Raw genomic sequence first — 21,993 nt, 5'->3', positions numbered from 1 at the left:
ACTCAAAAAAATAATTATGCCCAAAACATTGACTATTTATCATAATACATATCATCATGCACTTTTATTGTCAGTATATCCAATACGTATTCTTTGTTGCCTTGCACTACCTCTACTGCTCTTTGCAGTAATTGTACTTTTTTTTTTTTTTACAATTGTCTTGTATATAGATTATTTGGTGTATTTAATAAATTATATATACACCCACTTTTACCCATATTTACTGTACAGTACTGTCCTGTGTTATTCAGCATCCTTAATTCTTTGACTTCATTTGTTCAGTTTTTGTTGTTCTCGATCCAATCTAATCCAGTTCCAGTCTATTTATGTGTTGTAAACTAAGAGCAATGTAAACCAATCATATTCCTTGTATGTTTATACATACTCGGCCAATAAAGCTGATTCTGTTTTTATTAAGTATTTTAGTTATATCTAATTTTATTACACACGTTCAGTGTTTTAAATATCACATTTAATGCAGTTTTTCTATCATGCTGAGTCAGTTTGTATAAATTAAATACCTTGATGTGTGATTTATTACAAAAGTCAGAATAACCAATTTAAAATTCAAGACTTTTATGTATAATACTTACAGCTTTATCAAGCACATCATAGTTATGTAGAAATTCCTCTTAACTTTATATGTAATAACTGAATGAACAAATACAATTTATGTTTATGTTTCTACTAATTTAATTAGACCAAGTTGTTCAACTTAGCATGATGGAAAAACTTTGCATTAAATGTGACCCATTACATTGAACTTATATAATAGGGTCAGATGGAAAATGTACAAGTCACTAAAATACTTAATAATTGTTTTGAGTGACTTTGATCATGTAAAAAATGAGCCATTTTAGACAGAACTATGTGTATTTGTTTTGTTGCAGTTCAACCCATGTGTGCACCAGCATTTAGAGGGTTAAATGTAATGGTATTAAATAGGGAAGTGTAATGCAAACTATATATATTTATGCACGTTATCTTATCTACATGGTCATGAAAAGAATATCTCAGCTATTGTAAAAGTACGCCACCCAGTGTTGAAAAAGGACAGCAGCAGATTAAGGATACTACAGTATGCAATCAGCTACATCTGACTTACGATCGCAAATTCTGTCTTCATACTTTATCATTTTTTGTTTTAATTCATTTGTTCATTCAGCAACAATGACTAATGCAGTGAACATTAACTTTCCAGAGTGCATGAACATGAAGCGGTGAATAACAATGGGAAGCTGAGAGACACAAAAGATTAAATACTTTATTATAAACAAAAACAGTGATCCAGTTCCTGATTTCTCTTGATGATTAAGATCAGAGACGTGGAAGATTTACCATAAACCTCCACACAGCCTCTTAACACTTGACAGAGAAAACACAATTAACACCATTATTGGCAAATTTTAACTCACATCTCCCTCCCAGTAACACACTGCAAATACTGAACATTACCCAAACCCGTCTGCATCATGATACTGTCAGTTAATGATATGAAGAAAGCTGAGTATAGAGTGTAAGGCTGAAACCATACGGAAGTCTTATTCAAAGTCAGTCACACTTTGATTGTCAGTTGCTTGCTCGCCACAACTAAGAGACATGCTAGAATACAATGAGTGTTAAAAGTGTCAATATCTAATTTTGTCTTTATTGAAAATCTGCCTTACAACTACGGCTGCCCCCTAAGAGTCAAATAAATCGATGATGTGAAGAGTCTTAGTCGACCAAGTTTACATTAGTAGCTTGCTCGCAGAAAAGATCCTCACACCCCATTCCGGAGCTGGGCCCTGTCGTAAGCACCGCAAAGAAAGTAGAGGACGGTTGCAACACAGACCTTGCTAACTGCTGCTAACTGTAGCTCCTAGTAGCTCAGTTTGCCATGCAGCTAACCATGAAAAGTGTGGGACCATAGGGATCGAGACTGATGGAGACCAGTTTTTTATTGACAGGGAATACAGTGGCTTTCACTGGAGTGATTTAAAATTGCAGTGTATGTGAGAATGTTAGTTGAAATCATTCAAACACTGATTAAAATTATCAACAGAATGTAAATAAATAACAAATTTGTTATAGCTTCTGTATACTGAAATCAGCATGTTAACCTGCTAGCCCCAGCCCATCCAGGTCCAAAGCTCCTGAGCTTAACACCAACATTTCCTGAGCTCCCAGTCTGGACTACAAGCTGCACAGATAACTGAGTTAACCAGCTTACAGTATCTCCAGTTAACATCATTCTTACATATTGCACCTTTAACGGTACAGTAGCTCTGACCAGGACTCCAAGGACAAATAAGGCGGGTTCAGGTGGGGACAGGAAAGGCATGAAGCGGCAGTGGAGTGAGTTTGGAGTTAATTTGTAAGTATACATCCTCCATTGTGTCAAAAAAATCTGTGAGTGTTTGTTTTTGTAAAATTGGAGGTAATTCCTATGTTTGAACAACGTCTAATGTTATACTGTTTTGAATAAATTAACACAATGTGCAGTCTCCTGTCTGGACATCGTTATGTTACTGCTTTTGTCGTTAACATTGTCACTAACAGGCGACTTGCTTCGTTTGTGCCCCAAAAATATATTTCTTTAACTGATTAAATTATTAGCATAGACATGCAGTGAATAGCTGACTAATAGTTTGACCTAACGACTACTAAATAAAGACTCTGAAAATCTTTATTCAGGGGCAGCCCTACTTCCAACAGACTTTAGCTGAAGTGCAGGAGATGAGCTGAAACGTCTATAGAGAAACAACGATAAAGGTGTGTTGCCTCACTAATTCCAGTGGTGAGGAATACAGCTTAAATGCACTATGACCACAGTTGTTGTCATATGACATGAGGTACTGTTTTCATTTGCTGACATCCTCAGTAAAATAATAAAATAGGACACAGTCCTCACACCTAGTAACAAAAAGTTAAATTTAACATCTGATGACAAAACATCAGTCGTGATAAATCAACAGTGAAATACAAAAAAAGTTACCTGTTGGGATAGGCTTTAATGGTGAATTAAGAGCAAGATATTTTTCATTCTTCTCGGCTGAGACTTTAAAATTCAAACTCCAATCTGAGAGCTTTGCAAGCATAAGAGCACAAGGTCCCTGGAGGCTGTAGTGATCCTTTAATTAAAAATTTGCATCTGCTGTTGTTCTACTGACTGTCCTTTGGCACCAATCTCTTTCCACTTAACACTGTATATTGTTGCTCCTGCTGTGGCACTGAGCTGCGACAGCGGTGCGACATCCAGGCCCTCTGTGTACTGTGTCGTCTGCCATCTGGCTCCATGAGATGCACTGTGGAAGTCAATGTAGGAGTGAAGAGTCTCTGTCTTTAGGCGCTGGGCTGCTGGCAGTTAGCACAACTGCGTAACAGCCTCTGTCTGTGTGTCTGGACCTGCACTGTGCACCTGGTGAGACCATAGGTGTGGAGCAGCAGGTGGCGGGCCTTCGCCTGGACGTCCTCCCAGTTGTTAGCACTAGAGGGCGCTGTGAAAACAAACATGCATGTGAGTATAAATGAAGCAACACACAGAATGTCCCAATAGACTCTATTCCCAGCAGACGTTTTGACATGTCACAGCAGGAAAAACTGAGGTGTAATTAATCAAACTAATAAAGACTGTTTTAATCTAGTCAGGCCAGTTTCAGCTTACTCAGTGAAGTTTACTCTGGGACAAACTGAGCCTTCGTCATTGTCATTAGTTACACTTGTGCTTTCCTGCAAAGTCACAACAAGCTCGTTCAAGATGAACTGTGCCTGTTAGATCTGATTTCTTTTTATATAATGTTATCAGACCCATATGTAAGTTTGTAAGCAGCTGTTTGAATTAAGACGGGGAGCCTATTAAAATGCTATACAGGTGATCTGTGATTTCTGTTCATGGTTCACCCTCCATTTTATATGAATTTTCTGCTGTATATAAATGAGCTGAGCAGACATGTCCTTCTCAAACTACATAACTTAAAACGTTAAAATAAAAAACACAAAGGAAGAAATACAAGAACATGACTAGTTTTTTGATCTGTCAGATATTTTGACTGTCTGTAGTCTATTCCCTTCTACATACTATTTCTATACAGTACATACTACTTGTCTTAGTATTATGTTTCACATATTTAACTTTTTTTTTTCTAACAGGAAATGACAAGATGTGAGCAAAGATACATGTCAATCAAACTGCTAGCCAATTCATGTGGTGTTGGGAGTAATCAAAAAATGATTTTCCAACTTTGAAAATTCATGAATGTCCCCTCAGTTAGAGAGCGTGCAAAAATGTTGGTACACAACTTGCTGACTTCATATGTGCAGAAACATGGTTGATAAAAGTAAATGTTTAGTTGATGGTATGTGTAAATGTTTTACTAATTCACACACTTTGGGATGTAAAATGATTAATAATTAATCAATTAATTGCAGTCAACAATTTAACCAGTTACAAATGTATGAACTGATGGGGACAAATGCATCAATGTATCTTGTTCCAAACTACAAAACACTTGCTCAAATACTGCACGTCAAATTAAAATACAAAATGCTAATTACTAGAAAATGTAATTAATAATAATTTGTGAGTTAAAAAATTCAAAAGAAATTATAAACAAACTGAAATTATTACATTTTAGCCATTTAGTAGCCTCAATGAGGGTTGGATTTTGTTGAATAACGACCGACGGGAGCTCCACAATTAAAATGAAGTCATTATTTTGTGTTATTTAGTTTATGATTCAAGTAACCTTGTGTTTACTTTATTTGTTCTTTTAACTCCTAATGAAGCCTACTCTTATTTTGCAACCTATTTCCTATACATAATTAATGATTAACCGGTAATCAATTGTTAAGGCAGTCGACTATCAATTAAAACAAACTGCTTAAAATTTGCATCCCTGCATATCAATTCTTTTCTCACAAGTAATTTGCAATATGGTATTTGGTCGTAACTGTTAGTTTGCTGTCCATGTAGAGTGATTTAGAGGAGTTAGGAAAGTTATGTATTGCATTACCCTTACAACAAGTCAGGTAAAGCTGTATTTCAGTGGTTTTAGGGAATGTGCCGAGTTATGAATACACAGTGCAAGTTTGAAAAGTTTCTGCCAATTAAACTTTTCAAGACATCAAAATGTTTTTGTTTTTATTCTGGGGTGCTCATAAAGTTCTTAAAGGTATATCTACTATTTATTTGAATTCATTCAATTTTCTTTGTGCATTTTATTGTAAAGAATAATGTCCATCAGCAGCACACACACACATCTCAAAGAACTCACACACAATCAGAAAGAGAAGCCGCAGCGGCAGTTTAGACTGACGTGTCGGCAGATCCAGACTGCTGCATCACTTTTGTTTCCTGTAGTTTACACAACATGCATGTGCAGAACTGCTTTGAATGACCAAACAGCTGCTCAAAACAGCTGCTAAAGCAAAGACAGTGATAAGACAGTCATTGTTTGTTTTGTTTTTTTAACATAGACGGTTCATAGACACTAAAGTTTGGTGAGAGATGAAAGGCAAATATATTCTGTGGTCCGATAAAATGAAAACTGAAGTCAAGAGCAGTGCTGCAGCACGGTATATTTGGCAGACACAAGTCTCAGCACATCACCCATCTAACATCATCTCTACTGTGAAGCCTGAGGGTGGCAGAATTAATAAAACAAAGATTCAATCCAAATACAAGCAAATTCCAGAGATTTTCTGCTCTGACATTTAACACACTACCAAATAAGCAGTGGAAACTATCTACATCAAAGTGTTCAGGCCACAAGCAGCTGAGCCAGATCACTGATATGTATCCCTCTTTGGAACGCCTTGAAGATAGACGTTACTAGATACACTCGCCAAAATCCAGACACAACAAGCCTCCAAAGCCAATAACACTTCAAGCTGTAATCACTGCTTGGGGTATTTCTAAATGTTGACCTGTTTTAGGGGTGGGTGATCTGACAATTTAGATTGTGCTCGATCTTGAAGGCGTCCACAATCTTTTTTCCAGGTGAATCGTTGAGATTGCTGTAATTTTCTTTTACTTCTGTTTACGAACTTCACTTAACATCACTGACAAGCAGAACCACACTACATGAACATTGCTGATTGAATGAATTACTTAATGTGGCTGTTGCTTGGGTGACGTATTGTAATCAATGCTACACAACAGCGGCATCTCAATCTAACTCAGGCCCCTAGGGTAATCACATCGGGGCGCAGCAAGGCTACCAAACAAACACAAAATAAAGACAAGATCATATGACGAAGCATATCTTGTCCTCGGGTTCACCAGAAACACAAGAGGAAATATTGTAATCTAATCTTCCCCACAGAAAAAGTTTAGAAACAACTGGAGTAACTACTTTGGGGGTATAATGTTAGTGAAAGTATTGTTATTAATGATACACTTTGAAAAAAATATTTAATTGATTAAATTGAGGGTAAGCTAGTTAAGGCAGGACTTTTCTTCCTGGAAGTTATTGTATGCAAACATCTGACTGGTTCCATTGGGTGTACTGATGTCATGTAGCTACTCACTGAGCTGGAGATGCACCAGTGCTGCAGTCTTGTCAGCTGTCAGCGCCCACACATTGAGCTCGTCGACGGATTGGACATCTTCCAGCTTCAGGAGGTCCTCTCTGATTCGCCGAGTGTCCAGATGCCTGGGAACACCTGACACAGGAGGATGAAAGCAACATAATGCACCTACACCACTATAAACACTCTAAACAACATAATCTGACAAAGACTCACCCTCCAGCACGATGACTATAGTGTCTCGTATGATGCGGAATGTGGTGATGAGAACCAGAACGGAGAAGATGTAGGTACAGATGGGGTCTGCCAACTTAAACTCCGGCTGTGAAGTCAAAGAGTTACATCAGATCAACTAAAATCCATTTTCTTTCTACATTTATTGATGCATAATTACTTTCTTCAATTCAATCAGTCAAGCACCTATTGTATGCTCACATAATCTAATATACGAAAATAACTGTTCAATTATATCAGCTCAAAGAGATTTAAAGTTTTCTAAACAATGATTCTAAATACTAACATTTAACAAATACAAGTAAACCATGTTAACATTCGTGGACAATAATTGTTTAAAAAGGCAGGGTACCTTGAAGCGGACAACGTAAGCAGCTATGAGCACCCCGACACTCTGGAGAAGGTCTCCCAAAGCGTGGATGAAGGCAGCTCTTACAGCCAGGCTGCCGTGTTGCCTCTGCTGCTGACCAGATCCACCTGAATGTGAATGTGAGGCAGCTGCAGAGCCGTGAGAGTGTCCATGACCGTGGCTGTGGCCGTGGCCGTGGAGGTGACCACCTTGGTTTAACAGGAAACCCATTCTGAGACACAAGAAAACAAAGAAGGAGGGATTTAATTTAATTAACGTTAGATATAGTGTGTCCAATTTTAGACAATACTTTGGACTGAACTGATATTCTAGCCTCAGGCATTCGTTCATCGTTGTCATGTCGCTGCATTGTAAAATCCTCACAGTTTTCTCTAAACAGAAACATTTCCCCCACTTACATGAGGTTGACAGCCACTCCCACAGCTGCAGTGATGAGCATGACATCTCCATCTATGTTGAAGTCTTGGTGTACCGTCCTCTGCACCGCCTCATAGACCAGAACAGCCGTCAGAATGTAGATGAGCAACACGCTGAGGACTGCCGATACTACCTCTACGACAGGAAATGACAAATCAGAAGTGCATACAAAACATATCCAGAACAATAACAATGGCTCACAAAAGCTGTGAGAAAAACCTGATTTCCAAAGGCAGGTTAAGACAAGACAAATGTCTGTGTGCCTGAATATCTATTGGGGCTTAGCTGAAAATATTGGGTAAAACTGCTTAGAAATATCTACTACGACTAAAACATGCCTAATATATTAGATTAGAGCTGCAACAACTGCACTATCAAATTGATCTCCAACTATTCTGAGTCCAGCTTCTTAAATGTGAATATTTTCTGGTTTCTGTCCTCCTCTATGACAGTAAACTGAATATCTTTGTGCTGTAGACAAAATAAGACATTTAAGGATTTTATTAGATTTGATTTAAGAATCGTATCAAACAATTTGAATAATCCGCTCTGTTAAAATGTAATAATTATTAACCATGCTTTAAGACATCAGACTACTCCTATTTGAGATGGTCTTAAAAATGTTCAATCACCTATTTATCCATGAGAACTATAGAGAGTCTCTATGCTACATGCTGTTTGTGATCAAGTATATTTTGTGTTTATGACTCCTGTCCTGCCCTTAGTTATCTCAAGTTAATCCTTGATGAAAATAAAACAAGTCATATCCTGAGATATAGATTACATTAAGTTACAAAGCATATCTTCACTCTGACTGGGTTTAACACTGAGAGAGGGTTAGAATACAAATCTCGCTGCATCTGGCCTCTTGGGAAATTGCTTCACATTTAAATATCAGATAGAAATCCCTGGTGGTGAACTAAAAAAGACGCTGTGCTTCTCGTACAGAGAACTGACGTGACGAAAGAGAATTGTAAAGCAGTTTGCTTCTTTGTTCCTGTATCATAGACATGTTGTCTCCACTCTGAGGCCCATAGTTTCATTAACTATTTTAGGTATTTAATGTATTTATTCACTAATCCCTTGTTGGACAGTTTCCATCTAATATATTATATTAACTCTGGTACTGTGGCCCACACTGAACCCCCTGCAGTGACTGGTAGTTACTTAATGAACCATGCGCTAGGTCTGATCTAGCAAAGACTGCTTTTAGCTGTCCTCTACAGTAGTGGTCCTCAAACTTTTTCATGTCAGGGACCCCTGAACTGACACAAATTAGACGGAGGGCCCCCATTTGATGAGATTTTGTCTCAGCTGTTACATGTTTAATTACAGAAAGTGTTTGAAACACATAACCAAAATACTCATACATGTTTTTATTGTGTTACTTATGGATAGAGTTATAATGAAAAGGAATTATTCCAATTTTTGCTGGTGCTGTGAACCATTGCCTTGTTTCTTGTCTATGTTTCCATTCTAATAATGACTCTCTCTGTCCCAGTTATTTGATTTTTCTTCTTGTTTCTTCTTTAATATTCTACTCTGTAAATAAGGGTCTGTTGTGTGACGGTTTGCCTCTTACAGGGAAGCATTAAAGGAACCAACTGCTGTAGAAAAAATCTTAAACAAAGATGTCTGGCAATATTGTGCCAAAATCAATAAATAAAAGCTATTTTTTTCTGTATCTGAGTTTAAATAATTGGTGCTCATCTCCATGAATTATTGCAGGCATTTGGCAACAGTGTAGCATTCAGTTAAAAATCACGAGATGTACTAACTAAACAGTATTTTGTAGACATTTATTTTTCACCAAACACTGTAAAAGGTAAATTTCGTTAGTGGAATCTAGGCACACAGCCCACATTTAGACATGGGTCTAAATTTAACAGCTACTGGCAGAAATTTAAATGACCTGCTTGTGTATCCTATCTGGAATTTGATCCATTTTGAACACTGCTGAGCACACACTTTCCTCTTTGAACATGATTCATCTGCAACAAAACAAGACGCGCTGTATCCGTTTACCTCACACATGACGAAAGGAGTGGAGAGAAAAGGGGTAGTGGAAAGAGGAAGTAAGGCATCTGCAATCAGACACTCACCGAGGCGATGCAGTCCGAAGGTAAATCTCTTGGTGGGCGGTTTGGTGGAGAGCCAGAGGGCCAGCAGAGAAAACAAAATGCCCACCACATCTGCTAGCATGTGCACAGCATCAGTCATAATGGCTAAGCTGTTTGACAAGTAACCACCTGAAAATAAAAGACAGTGTGAACAATTAAAGTTACGTTTGCTGAGAACTATCTGAGCTATTTGTACATGCACAATTTTACAGATATAAAGTTTAGATAGGTGCGGCTCCACGCAGATATAAATCAACATTGACAGAACTGAACATGGTTAGATTTCTAGATATGATGTGAGACGACATGATACTCTTTGGAGCCACAGGTACATTGAAAGTTTTCTGTTTGTTTGGGATAGTTCACTTGATGACAGTGCCATAAAACAGCATATAATTTAATGTTCCTCTAGGAGAATGAAATCTAGTTTTTAAAAAGTGGTGAACAGTCACACACTTTCAGCAAACAATCAAAGTAGCTATGTTCCAGTCACCACTTCCTCATTAGGAAACATGGCTCATGAAGAAAACAAAGGCCCTCTATCTCATGTGGAAAACACTGAAAATGATGAGCACATGTTGACCTAATGGTTTTCAAAACAGCCAGTGCATAACACAGGCATTTATATGTTTGTGCCTTGTTTATTTATTTATTTTTTTTTTGGTATAACAATTTATTACCAGAAAAGGTTATATCCAAAGATTAGTAAAGGTAAATCAAATAATCTAGCAAAGGCAAGTCAGCAGGACAGTCCCCTGACAGTCCCTGAAATAATCTAGCAAAGGCAAGTCAGCAGGACAGTCCCCTGACAGTCCCTGAAATAATCTAGCAAAGGCAAGTCAGCAGGACAGTCCCTTCAGCTGAGGTTAAAATGAGGGCTGGACATGTCTAATCAATAAAAAGGACTTCTGGCTGCTTTCCTTTCCATTTCCTTTCAACAAAAACTGCAGTGACTATGATCTTGATGTAAAGCTGGGAGCAACAGCCTGATACAACAACCCTGAAACAAATAATGGCTGCACGATACTGGATCTTTTTCTAATAAGTATATTGTGATACGAAATGATGCAGGAATATTTAAAGAATAACTGAAAAAGCTCTATTTGGAAATAATTATTATTCTAAAATGATTGGGGCGATTTTTTAGGGGGGTGCATTTTATCAAACAAGTAAAGTAGGCCCTGCTTTGTTTGATAAATTGGTCAAGCAAAATAGAGTGGTTAGTAATGAGTCCTAAAACTTCTGATTTTTGGATTTCTGATCCAGTTGGCATTTTTGCACATCAGGTTCCCTCATCTCAAAGTTTTTAGAATTGCTTTTTGGTTAAATGCCTGAAATAGGGTCTGTGGTTACCACAGGCTTGAGATATTTACATGTTTTGTTCTACGTCATAAAATTTGTGACCAAAGTGTAGTCTGTTTATAGCCTAACATTAGCTTTTTACTTCTAGCGATTTCATTTCTGCTTCGAAAATCACAAAAGTGGTGTTCATCTGTGAAGATTATCTTGCTGAACAAAACATGTCAGTATCATAAACTTGTGTTTGCCACAGAGATTATTTTGGCACTAATCCAAATCCAATTAAAAAATCCCATAGGCTTTTTGTAGAGGGAAACCAGAGTGATGCTAACTTTCGGGTTGGCCTCCAAAATACGTCATCCCAACATCCCAACACCACTCTAGGATTGTGATTGGTGGTTCGGAATGTCACTCACAAGCAACAAACTCCCATGCATCCAAAAACCATTCAATCAGACAAAATTACGGAAAGTCAGACAGACTTTGCTCATAGATAAGTCATCACCATCTCTGAGGCAAAAGTGTGTGAATATATTGTATTGCGAATGTATCATGTCATCCTGGGTTTGAGTCATTCAAACAAAAAAAAAAATAATCAGACATCTGTATCTTAGATTTATCCATCCATCACAATACAACAGAGGTGATTTGTGGTGCTCAATACACTAAGGAAGTACATGTCAAACAGAAGCCACACTCACAGCAACTCTGCTACATTTTCCTAAAGGTTAATGTTTTATGATGTTGGTGGAGGTAGTCTTTGTTTCAGGCAAGGTCACCTACCTAATCAAACATTGCTGGAAACTATGGCTGCAAGATATTGTCAAAAACAATCATGTTGTGTTAATTTGTCCTAACGATTGCTATATGATTCAAGATTACCGTAAATGTTAATTTTTTGCACCAAAACTTTAATTTTTACGAGGAAAAAAAACAAAAACAGGATGACTGGACATTTGTTGGGGTCTGTACCAAACCAACATGTTTTCAAAACCCTGATCTGCATCCATACTGACATACCACTTGGGGTATGTACGATCATATTTCATTATAATCTTTGTAAACCAACCCTTTACAGGATGCTTTACAATTCATTTTTTGCAACTTATTTGACTGCTGATGTGAAACTAAATGTCTCTTCTGTTCGATCATTTTAAGGTACTGGCATTATTCAGTTGTGTTTATCTGAACAACCTGTCCCGACAAACACATATTAAATGTAGGGCTGCAACTTATGATTATTTTTATTATCAACTAATCATTTAGACTATAAAAAGAATATATTTTTAAAATGTAAAAAAACGCTCATCACAAGTTTACCAGAACCCAAATTTCTTTTTTTTATCTAACCAACAGTCCAAAACTAACTATCAAATCAAAAATTAACTATCAAAGCAAAGCAGCAAATCCTCACATTTAGGAGCTGGAGCCAGCATTCAACAACAAAATATTTGGCGTTCATTTTCTTTCAATCGACTAATCATTCACATTCATCTTCAACCTCTCTTTGACAGGTCAGCCATAAAGTTTCCTGCAATAATTGACAAGTCACTGACGGACCAGCAGTGATAAAATAATGTATTAAAGGGAAACTCCACATTGAAGTGTGTTTACAGGTCCGAGGGAGTACTACTGCATATGTGGAAAAGTGGTATAAAGAGTTTGGTGGCTCCAAATGAAGCTGCATTTAATCTGATATATTGCCTCCAGTGTTGTCACTCAGTGGCTAAGTTGCATTATATCCTGCCTGTGTGTGTTCATGCTGTTGATGCAGAGGCGCTGGTGTGCAGCATTACTCCCCAACACCTGTAAACACACTTTAATGTGCATTATCGGTGGACTCACCCTTTAAACAAAAAAAATTTAGTGTCAGGATCATTCTGCACACACTTACCTATAATTTCACCCGTCATGAAAAGGAAATACAGCACAGCTGCCATAACAAGCCTCTTCATCACCCTCTTGTGCTTGATCTTCTCCCTCTTCTTGGAGCAGCTGTCACAGGGGTCCATGTTTAATCCCGGGCTGCCCAGGCTGGAGGAGGACTCGAGCAGGGAGTCGTCATCATCCGCCACCACCAGCGTGTTCACGGCCACCCCGTTGGACGGAGCTCCGGCAGAGTAGTCGGACATCTCTCCGGAGACCACGACCTTCAGCTTGTTGAACTTGGGCGTCTCATCCTCCACCAGCTCGTCGGAGAAGTCGAAGGGCGCCGTGTCGCTCAGGTCCCAGTCGTCCCGCTCCCTTCTAAAGGCGGACCGCACCTTGCTCAAAAAGTTCCCACCTGACATCTTTAATAATATCCAGGTGTATCCAGGTGTGTTCTGGCTTTAGGTTACTGCCTTCTGGCGGGAGTCATTCGCATTCTCTGCAGCGAGGTAGGGCTGAAAACGTGCATTTCTACTCCATTTTAGCACCTGGAGGAGAGCGGCGAGAAAGGAGAACGGAGCGAGAGCATCGTTTCACGTCAGAACAGCTCAGCAAATTCAACAACGAGATCTCAACGAACCTGTTCATGTCATTATCAAGTTGGTGACTGGATGTGTTATATGTACATCCCTGTGTCACTTACGTCCTCGCATGAGCTGATAAACTTTGAGCTCAACAGCCCTCTTAAAAAACATCCTTGGCTAAATAGTAACAAGCTAGCTAGTAAAGGTTAGCTATCTTGTCATGTCAGTCCGCGACAAACAGACAGCCCTTGTAGTGTGGTAGTTTGTATGAAAAATAACAAGGAGCCCTTACCTGTAGATGTACCTTCAGTTGTACAAACTTAGCTGTTTTTAAGGAGATACTGGCATGGTAATACTGGTGTAAACATCAGAGTCGCAGCTCTACCTCCGCACTCGGAAGTAGCACTAGCAAGTTTGGTTTCACCGACAGTCACATGATGACGCAGGAGTCACATGACGTTTGTTAGACGCAGCAACAAAAATCCTGCGGTTGATTCTTCAGCCTTCGGTCAACATCAATCTTCTCACCTACAGCTCAGCTTAAATAGACAGTCAAACAGGTAAGAAGATGGTGCTGACTGAGCTGAAGTGTTTATAGACAGCGGAGCAGCTAAGGCGAATGTGTCATGATGTAGATACACATCATGAAGCAGCTCAACAAGCTAGCTAAATACTTCCTCAACAGTTAGATGCTCGGTATTCAGATAAGCTAACGTCATGACAAAGAGGTTTAACTGAGGATTTCCATCAGATAAAGCTGTGGGGTCATTCTGCCTGATTATTTGTGTCTGTTCTCAGGTTATAAAAGCAGTCTGGGTCGACAGAGTGGTTGCAGATGGAGGTAGAGGAGATGGAAGATGAAGGACCTTCATCTCAGAGTGAAGAAACACACAGTGAAGGTATGTGATGCTGTCCACACCTGTCAGGCCTACAATGACCAGGCCTCCTGGAGTTAAAGGAAAAGTTCACCCAAAAATGAAAATTAAGTCATTATGTGCTCATCATGCTGATGGAAAGTCAGGGGAAGTTTTGTTCGTCAACCTAACATTTCTAAAGCTTTGCAGCAAAACAGCGCTGCAGCATTCCCCTAAACAACTGAAGTAGATGGGGACTTGTTTTAAAATGTCAAAATCAGTCAATTTTTTTTATATAAAATGGCTCCAAACAGCTTGTTTGGTGTAATCCAAGTCTACAGAAGCCCAAAGATCCCAAATTAATTTGAAGAGACATAATTTACACCTGAGATGCTTGGTCGACCCGCTTCAGACCAAGGATGTTACATTGAAATCTGGACACACACGTTGGAGGCAGAGCCCCCGTCATTCCTATGACAGCCGCTCAGCGACGTTTTGAAGCCAAAAAAGCTGGACTTCAGTGTTATGGGGCCCATAGAGTGTGCGCACTAGAGTTGTGTAGCAGTGATGCATTTTTGTAGGCTAACCTGTAAGTAAGCATCGCTCTGGTTCCCTTGTCAAAAAGCTGATGGGGATTTTTCTATTGGATTTTGGAATATCCCCAAAAATAATCTCTGTGGCAAACACAAGTGTATGATACTTACACGTTTTGTTCAGCAAGATAATCATCACAGATGAATGACTGTTGTTTTTTTAAAGTGTAAATTAAATCGCTAGAAGTAAAAAGCTAATCTTAGGCTTTAAACAGACTACATCACGGTCACGACTTAAACATCACCACCACTAAGCGTCTTACTTCACAATTACTATACACGTTTTCTATAAACTGATCTCGATACAAGTTGTAAAGTTAGAGTTAAAATAGTTTGTAACTAAAGTCGGCCTGTAAAGACGGACTAGTGAGTAGATGAGTCTCCGTGTTCACTGTGATCAGGTATAATGTCTATGATAACATCTGGTGTCGTATTTAACCACTTGTTAGCAACCGCTTTATAATTAAATTGTGGGACATTTAATGATGTATTATATGTCGAAGGCCAAAATGTGTAAATATCTTAAGCCTGTGGTAACCACAGACCTTATTTTGGGCATTTAACCGAAAAACAATTCAAAAACCTCATGGATTTTGAGACAAGGGAACCAGATGTGCCAAAATGCCAACTGATTTCCAGGTTGTGGGACCACAAACACCACCACTCTACAGAGACTTCCGCCGACCGAGCTGACTAATTTCCGGTTTAGCGCCCGGCTAATTTGAATAGAAATAAAATAATTTAATCTTGTGGCTCTTCTAGACTTTCCCAATTTTATTGGACCGAATGGCTCAAATTATGAATCAGACAAGTCATTTTGCGGGGTTTGTGACTTTCTTAAGAAAGAGTGTAAATAACATCTTCTCAAATTAGTTTGGAGACTAGGATTACACCGGACAAGCTGTTTGGAGCCATATTTTGCTTTTTGGGGGGGTTGTTTTTTTAAAACAAGTCCCCATCTACTTCAGTTGTTTAGCAGAATGCAGCAAAGCTGTTTTGCTGTGAAGCTCCAGAAAAGTTCTGTGGACTACGAAACTTCACTTGACTTTCCGTCAATGACTGAATTTTGATTTTTGGGTAAACTAGGATTAGTTTAGTTGAATGAAAATGTGTTTAAGTTAAGTATAGATTAGTTGAATCCAGACCTAGTTTGTGCCTGTCATCGGGCAGCTCATGCATCCTCATTCACTTGTGGGTGACTGTTACTAGCTTGTGAGGGTGAGGCCGTGAACATCAAAAAGATGTTTCTGGTTAAATATTATACATACACTTTGTTTTATATGTCTGTTTAACCTTTCATACGTAGTAGTATTAATCAAATCTGAGTGACACATTTAGGGACACAAATTTTTCATTGTTAAAATCAAAGCAACAGCAGAGGCTGAATCATCCTGGCCTTTAGTCCCTTCTGTAATGCTGTGTTTTAGTCAAAGTAGGAGAGAAGGGGAGAACTTTGTGTAGCGTCCCACTACCTTTTCTTGTAGGAGGGTAAGCCCAGCTCCAATAAACAGTTGATCCAGCACTTCCATAATGCTAGTCAAAAACATCTTTGTTTACGCTGTGTTATGTCATATAAGAATTATCATAATTACCAGTTCCTGACTGGAGCATTTATGTTGACATCCAGGCCAGGATTATGACTAAGAATGTTCTCTGAAAGCTCTGATTATAATCGTCTTGGCACCTAGAAATTCAGAAGTGCCTGAAAACCAAACAAGCATGAATCCCTGACATTAACTAAAGTGTGTTCATCAAACCCAAATATAATGCATAATGTGTTATATTTTCATTGCTCAGCTAACACGACCAAGTCTGCAGTCATTCAACTGGTTAAACATGGAAATCTTTCTCATCTCTACTATCTCTCCTATATGACATGAAAGCAGCATTAGACCCTCCCTGATGTATAAATTCTCATGTTTAGGTTTTCAGGTGGTGTTGCAAATGTTTTCATGAGGTTGCTGCACTTACAGTAAAAGCAGTCTTTCCTGGATAGTTTTAGTTTTGGATTCCTGAAGCATCAAACTGTGACTGCAGCAGGTTAGACCAGAGTTTCAGAACAGCAAAGATGAGATGTAAGAGTAGATGAGATTTAAGGTAGTCTTCCAGGTCATGTGTACAGACATATGCAGTACATTATGCAGGATTCAACAAATTAGTTCAACAAATGCAAGGCAAAACTTCTCTTCTTGCATGCTTATTATGTTGGCATTGTCCAGTGATTATTTTGGTAATGAATAAATGAAATATGGGATGGAATGTACAATGTTTTCAGTGCAGCTTTCAGCCCTTTTCAATGTAAAAGATGTGACATTACTTAAAACAACGCAATCTTACATCTCAAGTGTCAGAATAAAAGAGGTGAAAAGTCGCCTGTCAGCTTTGAAGGATGTCAGTGTGAAGTTTGTGAAGCTAAAATTACAATCAGTAAATTGGAAAATTGGTTTCTTCATTGAAGGGACTTTGGTGGCACAATACTAAATGCTTTGAACATTTAATTTGTTCTTGAATATTTGACAGATCTCCAGCTGGCACAGCAGGACTCACAGCGTCTGGAGAGCTCAGCCCCTGTAGAGAATGTGTTTGTGGATAAGAAAGCAGTGGTCAAACTCACAGGGGGATTACTCTCTCACTACCTACCAGATCTACAGAACTCTAAACGAGCCCTTCAAGAGCTCACGTGAGTATTTCCCAGCTTATTGTTTTATCACACACTTAACCTTTACACCCGACGGTCTCCAGCAAAGTTAACACTTGATAGGAACTGCAATACTTTCTAATACACTTGTTGTTTTTCATCCAGTCTATTTGAGGTAAAACTGCAAGATAAAAGCAAAAAAACACAGGGCAAGTTTATGACCATGTAATATAAATATGCTTGTATATTGTCTTTTGACATGTCTTTTAAATATTCTAATATAATTAGAAAGAAAGCAGTGAAAAGCTAGTCTTAGAAAACATACAAATTTCCTTTACAAATTTCTGTCAGCATGTCTCCGGTCAGCTCTGTTGTGTTTTCAGCCTCCAGTCAGCTTCACATCTACCATGAATATGGCGGGACTACTAACAAGGCGTTTCAGGAACAGTGTTTTCTGTGGGATAAAGGAGCTTCTGTTGGTGCAGACTTTGGGTTTTTTAACTTTCAGGACCTTTGACATGCACAAGAACATATAAAACAGTGAAGGAAAGGAAAAAACTGAAAAAGCATAAAAGGTCTCCTGTAACACCAATTTGAAACACGATAGCCTCATACTTCCACCAATTTACTGGAAAAAATATCAATGGATTAATGCTTAATTATGCTTGTACTATACTTGCTGTAAAAAAAATTATAAAACTCTACTGTGCACATTATAGGGTTAATTGGTGTTCAGACATAAGAAAATAAAAAAAAAATATGCAAAGCATGTTTTGAAACAAGCTGTCTTTGCCTGCACAGCATCTGTTATGTGATACACACACAGATAGCAGTACACAGTAAACAAACAGGTGGTGCAGATAATCATCTTCAGGCAGAACTGGATGGATGGGTTGACCAGCTGCTTTAATGCTGGTAGCACTGAGTGTGTTTTGTTATATCTATTGACCTGTTAATTATTCAATGGTGTCCTTTGAAATATGAGTAATGTTTTGATGACATTTACGTATATCTTTCTCTCCATTTTTGTCTCAAACAGACAAAATCAGCTGGTGTTGTTGGACACACTGGACCAAGAAGTCACCAAGTTCAGAGAATGTAACACTTTACTAGACCTGAATTCACTGGTATGTTTAGCCTGAGTTATAATCTCATTTGTGCTCGTGTTACTCTTGTTTTTACTCTCAACACCAGCCTGCAGGAACGACTTCTAATCCTGTTTGTTGTCTTTAGTTTACAGAGGCGAAGGTTTACCACAATAAACTGGTGAATATAAGGAAAGAGATGATTATGCTTCACGAAAAGACAACTAAACTAAAGGTATCTCCGATCTCAGTCAGATTAACAATGTGTTTTATTGGCATATGGAGCGACTATTGGTGGATGGGTGCAAATACACAAATTAAATGTAGACTTTTGTTTTCTGTCAGAAAAGAGCTTTGAGGCTGCAGCAACTGAAGCAGAAGGAGGAGCTGGAGAAGGAGCAGCAACGAGAGAAGGAGCTCGAGAGAGAAAGGCAGCTTATCGCCAAACCTGCGAAAAGAACGTAGGATCCCCAAGTCTGCTGTATCAATGGAACATACAGGTGGTTTTGCATGTCTTGGCCTATTTATTGCATATCAACTATACCGTGCATTACTGCTGCTGACCATTTTCCAAAGTGCAAGTTTATTTTAATATTTTTTAATTTATGGCCCATTTTTGTATTTTAATTTTGTTAGAATACAGCAGAGAATCAAAGTCAGGGCAGGAAGAGGGAGATGAGACGCAGCCTTCGACCAGGAACGCTGTGGTCACATCATAGACTTTGCCTCAACGCCCTGGGCTTTTTACGTCTTTGAATGCATTTCCCTGCCATCCAGGCATTATCATCAATCCATTACGAAGAATATCAACATGTATTTGAATATTTTAGGGATGAACAATCCGTCATTAGCGATCTGCCAGAGAAGAAGAAGAGCAAGCGCAGCACGCTATTGTTGCAGTGTGGAAAAATTATTGCAATTTACAATACAAGTTCTGTAAGGGTTCAGAGAGGAGGGAAAAAGTCTACGAGTTTCAGCCCAACTAATCTTATTAGAGCTATGGAGTATTATATCATCCATCTTTGCTCACCACATCTCAGCCTTTATTACCCTCAGATGTGCATAAACTACAGGTCAGGAACTTTTTTTAAAAATACAAAAATGTGAAGTTATCAGTATCAGCCATGAGAACCAGGTAATTATTGGTATCCGCTGAAAAAAAATCCATATCGTGCATCTCTGCTATTTTTGTCCAACTTAAATTATTATTAGGTGATATTGTAGTCGAAGGTGCTCATTAATGTGACAGGTTTGCACCCAAGTGTTGCACAATACCCCAGTTAAGATAAAACAATAAAAGAAGAGCTGTTTTATACAATGCTTTATAGCCTGTCTCTATAGCCTGTCTCTATAGCCTGTCTTTATAGCCTGTCTCAGCAGTTTTTATAGTACAGACCAGCATAATTGGAATTGTGTAACTTGAGTCTAAGTTTACCACCCGTTAGCTATTGAAAACTTTTTTGGTCGACTGCTCTGGTATGATCCTTTATGTCCGACATTTGCCAAGATGCCCACAAACCAAAGACATGGACTGAATCATCAAATGCTGGTACTTCTATCAACCTCTGGTGACACGAAATGAACTGGAACAAAGAAACTTTTGACAATGAGCAGGAGGAGAATCAATGCGTTTGCTGTCTTTTGTTTAAGATAAAGTGTTAATATATGTTGTTGTTGTTGGGCTTTGTGCCCAGTTAGTATTGAATGTTATTAAAAAACAAAAGGTATGTTGTATAAAATCAGATAGGTCTGTACTAAACTTAACTGACTGTATTTCTGGTGTCCAGATTTTATGAGAATGGATGATAAGATGTACCAAACTTCGCCCCCCATCATACAGAGCCATCTGTCAATTTGTTTAACAGACCTTTCAAAAGGCTTCTATGCACTACTGGATCTCCACTGTTTGTATTATTAATAATAAAAGCGACACAAACTGATTTGTAGTAAAATTACGTTTGTTTATTTTTTCTGGATTTAGTTAAACGTCTTCTAAGTTTTGTTACTTTTTGTTATGGTTGCATACTTTTTATATTATAATGTAAAAATGGGCTTTCAAGAGTTTGTGCATGTGTACCCACGGGTGTAAACTTAATCTTTTCAGGCCGCACGTGCTCAATGACTGATGAGCTGCATTAAGTGTCTCAGTCCACCAGGTGTCAGCACAGACCAGCGTTCAATTCACCAAACCTGTGATGAGCAACCGTGCTCACTGGTGGGCCCGTTTCCTTTCCTCGCACCAACTGATGTTACTGATTAGCACAGCTACAGTCAGAGAGAAATATCTAATAAGTGAGTTCAGCCTGTGTAATATTTGGATTTAGTCTGTCTTCCATGAACCACACACAACTGAACAGAATGTTGAAGTGATGTAGTGAAGTAGTGTGGGATCATGGGAGTTGTTGTCCACCTTATTTGGTCCAGACTTTCAGACTTTTCAGTTTGACCTTGACCAAAATTTCAGGTGTGAAGCCTTCCCTGGACTACGGTCCGCACCAAACAGCCAAACCTTAGTCTGACCGAAAGAGTGGTCTTGGTACAGATCAAACAGAACCATTTGGTAGGATAACTTTATACTTTTTAATAGTCAACTGGGAAAAAAACTCAAAAAACATAAAAATGACCTTATGAGACTTTTCAATTGTTTTCCGAGAGGACACACATGGACGGGAGAGCAATGGCACCAGGAAGAAAATGCAGTGGCACAAAGGTCACAACGCCATTAGAAAACGTGAAGGCAACCCGCTGACGTCAGACGCACGCCCGTCAACAAACCAATCAAATGGATCAAATGTAGACAATGTAACAAAAATATTAAACTAAGTTTGAACCTTGGTTCTGACTTTCAGGTGTGAAAGCACCCTTAAACATCGGCCTCTGTCGATTAAAATCTATCTCACATTACGTTTAGTCCTGTTTGTCGTCTTCCTCCCTCACTCTCTGAAGTATCATCTGACGTTTCCCTGATGTCATAGCAACAGGAGACCAAATGAAACGCACTGTTACCGTGAGAAAAAAATAGGGATTTCTGTGGTTTTGAACATTGTTGGAAATATTTTGTATAATCTAAGTACACAACTCAACAAAATATATAACAAAAATATGATTGTTTTTGCACATTTTAATGCAGAAATGTTACAAATTATATCTTTAACAGCAATTAACAAGCTGGTAGAATGAAGTATCTTGGTTTTCTGACCCTTGTTAAAGTTGTTTCCGAATTCACCCTCATCTCTCCCCCACATACATAAACCTTAAATTGTCCCTGAATTGGTAAATACTAGACAGATGTATTCGACAAACATAGCCTCTTGTCCCACACATTTTATACACCATTGTCACGTACGAGCCATACAAACAGCAGCTTGTTGACAGGAAAAGTAGGTTACATTTCTCTCCAACCCAACACAAGCATGTGTC

The 21,993-nt window shown here is 38.6% G+C and overlaps 2 protein-coding genes across 6 annotated transcripts; one reads left to right on the top strand and one right to left on the bottom strand.

Annotated features, from left to right (window-relative positions):
* Positions 1-1,250: 1,250 nt before the first annotated feature.
* Positions 1,251-13,814, bottom strand: slc30a4 (solute carrier family 30 member 4). Of its 2 annotated transcripts, XM_073464183.1 has the most exons (8): positions 13,696-13,814; positions 12,845-13,367; positions 9,634-9,780; positions 7,513-7,666; positions 7,097-7,325; positions 6,727-6,832; positions 6,511-6,645; positions 1,251-3,479 (listed from the first exon to the last, which is right to left on the bottom strand). In XM_073464183.1, the coding sequence occupies exons 2-8, from the start codon at positions 13,239-13,241 to the stop codon at positions 3,325-3,327; spliced, it is 1,323 nt and encodes a 440-aa protein (XP_073320284.1). In that variant the 5' UTR covers positions 13,242-13,367; positions 13,696-13,814; the 3' UTR covers positions 1,251-3,324. The 2 variants fall into 2 exon arrangements, with proteins under 2 accessions (XP_073320284.1, XP_073320286.1); XM_073464185.1 differs by lacking the exon at positions 13,696-13,814 and having other exon boundaries at positions 12,845-13,379.
* On the top strand, positions 13,385-20,513 carry bloc1s6 (biogenesis of lysosomal organelles complex-1, subunit 6, pallidin). 4 transcript variants are annotated; one of them, XM_073464189.1, is made up of 7 exons: positions 13,871-13,963; positions 14,202-14,302; positions 17,371-17,530; positions 18,528-18,615; positions 18,722-18,808; positions 18,919-19,073; positions 19,210-20,513. In XM_073464189.1, exons 2-6 carry the CDS (start codon positions 14,239-14,241, stop codon positions 19,036-19,038), a joined length of 519 nt encoding a protein of 172 aa, XP_073320290.1. In that variant the 5' UTR covers positions 13,871-13,963; positions 14,202-14,238; the 3' UTR covers positions 19,039-19,073; positions 19,210-20,513. The 4 variants fall into 4 exon arrangements, with proteins under 4 accessions (XP_073320289.1, XP_073320288.1, XP_073320290.1 ...); XM_073464188.1 differs by lacking the exon at positions 13,871-13,963 and adding an exon at positions 13,385-13,478 and having other exon boundaries at positions 18,919-20,513; XM_073464187.1 differs by lacking the exon at positions 13,871-13,963 and adding an exon at positions 13,410-13,482 and having other exon boundaries at positions 18,919-20,513.
* The last annotated feature ends 1,480 nt before the right edge of the window (positions 20,514-21,993 follow it).

The sequence above is a fragment of the Pagrus major genome, chromosome 4, assembly GCF_040436345.1.
Source record: "Pagrus major chromosome 4, Pma_NU_1.0".
In the NCBI taxonomy this organism is placed as follows: Eukaryota; Metazoa; Chordata; class Actinopteri; order Spariformes; family Sparidae; genus Pagrus; species Pagrus major.
This window is presented reverse-complemented; position numbering and strand designations above follow the sequence as displayed.

Bases quoted from the DNA above. Each gene is read 5' to 3' on its own strand.
- bloc1s6 (XM_073464188.1), top strand. From the start codon at position 14,239: ATGGAGGTAGAGGAGATGGAAGATGAAGGACCTTCATCTCAGAGTGAA. The intron at 14,303-17,370 runs GTATGTGATGCT...AATATTTGACAG, and splicing joins TGAAGAAACACACAGTGAAG to ATCTCCAGCTGGCACAGCAG. The intron at 18,809-18,918 runs GTATCTCCGATC...GTTTTCTGTCAG, and splicing joins AAAAGACAACTAAACTAAAG to AAAAGAGCTTTGAGGCTGCA.
- slc30a4 (XM_073464183.1), bottom strand. From the start codon at position 13,241: ATGTCAGGTGGGAACTTTTTGAGCAAGGTGCGGTCCGCCTTTAGAAGG. The intron at 7,667-9,633 runs GTGAGTGTCTGA...TTCCTGTCGTAG, and splicing joins CTTCGGACTGCATCGCCTCG to AGGTAGTATCGGCAGTCCTC. The intron at 3,480-6,510 runs GTGAGTAGCTAC...TTGTTTTCACAG, and splicing joins ACTGGTGCATCTCCAGCTCA to CGCCCTCTAGTGCTAACAAC.